Source organism: Otolemur garnettii, unplaced genomic scaffold (assembly GCF_000181295.1).
Source record: "Otolemur garnettii isolate 467f Iridium unplaced genomic scaffold, OtoGar3 scaffold00038, whole genome shotgun sequence".
NCBI classification, from domain to species: domain Eukaryota; kingdom Metazoa; phylum Chordata; class Mammalia; order Primates; family Galagidae; genus Otolemur; species Otolemur garnettii.
Window position 1 is genome coordinate 6,996,156 of NW_003852433.1, and position 4,551 is coordinate 7,000,706.

At 41.7% G+C, this 4,551-nt stretch overlaps 1 protein-coding gene across 4 annotated transcripts in view; it reads left to right on the forward strand.

Moving 5' to 3' along the window:
* Nucleotides 1-4,551, forward strand: part of UBE3B (ubiquitin protein ligase E3B) — a 62,992-nt gene that overhangs the window by 14,572 nt on the left and 43,869 nt on the right. For all 4 annotated transcript variants that reach the window (XM_023513251.1, XM_023513252.1, XM_023513253.1 and 1 more), the window contains one exon: nucleotides 507-589. In XM_023513251.1, coding sequence (XP_023369019.1) covers nucleotides 507-589 — 83 coding nt within the window. The remainder of the gene's footprint in view (nucleotides 1-506; nucleotides 590-4,551) is intronic.

Sequence of the window (4,551 nt, forward strand, 5' to 3'; positions counted from 1 at the left end):
CCGGGCTGGATTCGAACCCGCCACCTTAGGTGTATGTGGCTGGCGCCTTAGCCCCTTGAGCCACGGGCACCGAGCCGAGAAGTACTCTTGATTTAAGCCTTTCTACCTGGTATTGGGCTCCTTTCTGATTTGGTTTCATTTTCTCCTCACAACAACCCTGTGAGGGTGGTGTGATGGCAAAAGGTGGTATTATCAACAGTTTATCTCAACAGAGGGAACATCTGCTTGATGCTCTCCCTGACCTGCTTCTAAAACAGGATGGTGTCTTGAAGTTCTAAGTCTGTTCTTTATATTAGCTGTTAATTTTTTAAACTTTATCATTTCAAATTTTTAACATAATATTAAAAATAGGAAGAGAATAGTAGAATAAACCTCCATACCCAATACTTTTTCCCCTTTGTTTTTAAAAAACATCCCAATACAGTTTTGTTACCTTTGCTGCTTTTCTACGTAAGATGAATATAAAGTTGGTGTCGTCCCCTAACCAGTGAAAATACTCTTTTCAGGTATTGTTAACTCGTGGCCTGGCGAGACCCCGACCTTGCCTGTCCAAAGGGACTCTAACAGCAGCCTTTTCTCTGGCGTTGCGGTAAGAAAGAAGCTATAGCTGGGCTGTGGCCTTGCTTCTCAGGGCTTCCTTTTCTTATAGTTTCCTTTTCTTTTTTACTGGGCATCAGGTATGCAGTTACCCACTGTGTCAGAATTTATAGGAAGTATTGTCCTTAGTGAAAGTGACACATCATTTGTGACTGCTCAAACTTTTGTCCTCAGTCTGTAACCTGGAATGTTTTTGCAGTGTGATCTGTGGGAACTGTTCAAAATGAATTACTCTCAATTCTGCCAGTGGCTCAGGTGCCATTGTTTTCCTTTAGAGCAATGGTTGTCAATCTTCCTCATGCTGCAAGCCTTTAATACAGTTCCTGTGGGCCGTGACCCACAGGTTGAGAACCACTGCTTTAGAGGTTTTAATTGATTAAATAAAGGAAGCCTAAGAGCTGGAGGAGGCCCAGCAAAGGGCAAGGTAAAAGGATCAAGGGAATAAATAGTATTGGGAACGTAGGTGTTAAATGTTAGAATTTGGAGGCTCAATCTTTGGAGAGATTGTGCCTTTACTTAGTCAGTTTGGAGATATAAACATAAGAATTTAAGTATTTCAGCTTGGCACCTGTAGCACAGTGGTTACGGTGTCAGCCACATACACCAAGGATGGCAGGTTTGAACCCGGCCTGGGCCAGCTAAACAACAATGACAAGTGCAACAAAAAAATAGCCAGGCGTTGTGGCAGGCACCTGTAGTCCCAGCTACTTGGGAGGCTGAGGCAAGAGAATCGCTTAAGCCCAAGAGTTGGAGGTTGCTGTGATGCACTCTACCAAGGGTGACATAATGAGACTTTGTCTCAAAACAAACAAAAAAAACCCCAAAACAGAATTAAGTATTTCTGTATAGAAATTATACCTGCAATTCTGAGAACTGCCAAATATAAAATGCTGTGATTGTTAGTGTGCCCAGAACATTTTTAAACTGTTGAACAAAACACTAACATGGGGAGATGTTAGTTAGATCTCCTAGAAGAGAAAGTGTCATGGTCAAAACAGCTTGATTAAAAAAAAAAAAAAGTTACCTGTTCTGCCCCTTCTGCCAATCCTCAGTGCACTTGGATAAAAGCTCTAAGAAGTCCTGCAGCGGTAGCAAGACCTTTTGTCTTGTTTAACTTGATGTTAGTCCAGACCTATCTGAGAACGGAATGCCCCTGCCTTGTTTGTGGATGGGGGAATGTGTCTTTTAATAGTCCATGGAATCATTTCCCATGGAGCACCTGTTCAGAAAATGATGAGAGTATGGTTTGGCAAATTTTTCTGTAAAGAACCAGATGATAAATATTTTCAGCTCTATGGCCTATACAGCCTCTTCCACAACCACTTTGCCATTGTGCCCTGAAAGCAGCCACAAAGAGTACATCAATAGGTGAGCATGTTTTATAAAATTTTAGGTACAAAAACAGGCAGTAGACCAAATTTGGGCCCCAGATCTAGACTGTGGTGTCAAATAACCGTTAGCCACAGACGGGAGTTTTAATGAAAATTCTAGATCTAGATCTGTGGTTTCAAATAACCCAGATCTAGACTGTGGTTTCAAATAACTACAAGCTACAGGTGGGAGTTTTAATGAAAATTTATCAGAATTAAATAAAATTAAGAATTCAGAGTGGCACCTGTGGCTCAGTGAGTAGGGCGCCAGCCCCATATACCGAAGGTCGCCAGCTCAAACCTGGCCCTGGCCAAACTGCAACAAAACATAGCCAGGCGTTGTGGTGGGCACCTGTAGTGCCAGCTACTACTTGGGAGGCTAAGGCAGGAAAATCGCCTAAGCCCAAGAGCTGGAGGTTGCTGTGAGCTGTGCTGCCAGGGCACGCTACTAAGGGCGACAAAATGAGACTCTGTCTCAAAAAAAAAAAAGAATTCAGTTCCTCATTCAAGTGCTTAGTGGCCACATGTAACTAGTGGTAAGTGTATTGGACAGCACAAATATAGAATATTTCTACCATCACAGAAAGTACCACTGTTAAAAAGTCAAAGGGAGCTGGGTGCAGTGGCTCACATCTGTAATTCTAGCACTCTGGGAGGCCGAGGAGGTGGATTTTTTGAGCTCAGGAGTTCCAGACCAGCTCAAACAAGAACGAGACCCATCTTTACTAAAAATTGGAAAAACTAGCCAAGTGTTGTGGCAGGTGCCTGTAGTTCTAAGAAATACTTGGGAGGCAGAGGCAAGAGTATCACTCGAACTCAGGAGTTTGAGGTTGCTGTGAGCTATAATGCCACGCCACTCTATCCAGGGGGACAGAGTGAAATTCTGTCTCAATAAATAAATAAATAAATAGTCAAAGGAGAAATTTAATTTAGTGATACATTTTATTTAAACTAATGTATCTAAAATATTTTCATTTTTACATCTAATTAAAAGTAGTTTAACTGTTTAACTACATCTAGTTAAATTCTAATTAAAACTAAATAAATAATACTTTACTTTTTTTTTCATACTGAGTCTTTAAAAACTAGTGTGTATTTTACACTTGGAGCATAGCTGAATTTGAAACGCCCCATTTCGAGTGCTCAGGAGTTGCATATGGCCAGTTGACTACTGTGTTGGACCTCTAGGGACTAGACCCTCACAGCAGAGGAGCAGGATCCAACCATTTATGCTGTTGTTAGTTTCAGAAGTAGGACAAATTATCTAATAAACTGTACCTTGTTTCATACTTTGAGAGAAGTTGCATGAGTTGTGTTTAACGAGCCATAACTTCTGGGTACAAGCAGATTTTCCCAGAAGCCTAAGATGCATTTTATTTCAACTCCCTCTGCTGAATCATATTCTGGAGCAACGCCGGTCCAGCAGCATCACCTTCTGTCCTCTGGCACGGGCAGTCTTCCCTGCATCAGCACACCAAGGCCTGAGCTTTGAAACCCAAGAACAGCTATACATCCTCTTCCCTCTCCAGAGAACACGTGATCTAGGTGCACATCACCTTCTTTTCCATCCATCATCTCTCCCCTGCTCCAGTGTGGTTGTAATTGACATGTGACTCACCAACGTGGTCACATCCGATCATTCCACTGCATTTCTTCCCCTTTAAGGCTATCATAGCATCCATTGTTGTAGATTTTCTTCTCTCTATATGTATTAGATTCCACTGAATCACTTGCTAAAGCCAGGCTACACCAAAGCCCTTTTTCCAAACAGTGTACACTTCTTCCTCACTGAATACATGTAGTCAAACATGATCAGGACCTTTAAAACAAGATATTCATAGTGGTTGGTTTCATCATCCAGGAATATAGCGTAAGTCTGTAAAATCATCAATGACGTGCTTAAGTGTGATCACTAAGTCTTGAAATCTGAATAGCTAACTTTCATGGGCTACATGCATGTTGTTGAAAGACATTTACACGCATTAACTGACTCCTCACCACATTCTTCATTTTGTAGATGAGGAAGGAAAGGCCCAGGGTCACACTTCCTGGCAGGGAGTAGCCAGGCCAGAAATTAATCCCAGGCCATCTGACACCAGAGCACACACTCTTTACTCCTTTTTTTTAATGCTTTCCTTACATATTGGACACGTTTTTATATTCTGAGAACCATACATATTTTTTGAGTAAATAGCATGTGGGTACCTTTCCAAACTTGGCTTATTCCTCATGCCACCATGGTGTTCATTATTTGGGCCCCTTGTTTACTCACATACCTAGTAATGTACGCACTAGCCCTGGCATTTCCCTGAGTGCCTGCCCCACTCCCTGTATGCACTGAGGGATCTCTGCTGGCAGGGGGTGTATACCACATTTCTCTTTTTACCTTCTCTGCCCCCCCCATCAGAATGTTTATAGAATTGTCACCTAGGGGGCTTAAGTACAACAATTATAAGTAGACTAAAGAAAGATTCTGATGACTTTCTTGTTGAGAAAATAAGTACTAGGAAATAGAGGGGAAACATCGGGAGTGTTTAGGGAAGGGAAGATGATCTTTTTCTTTTTCTTTTTTTTTTTTTTTTTG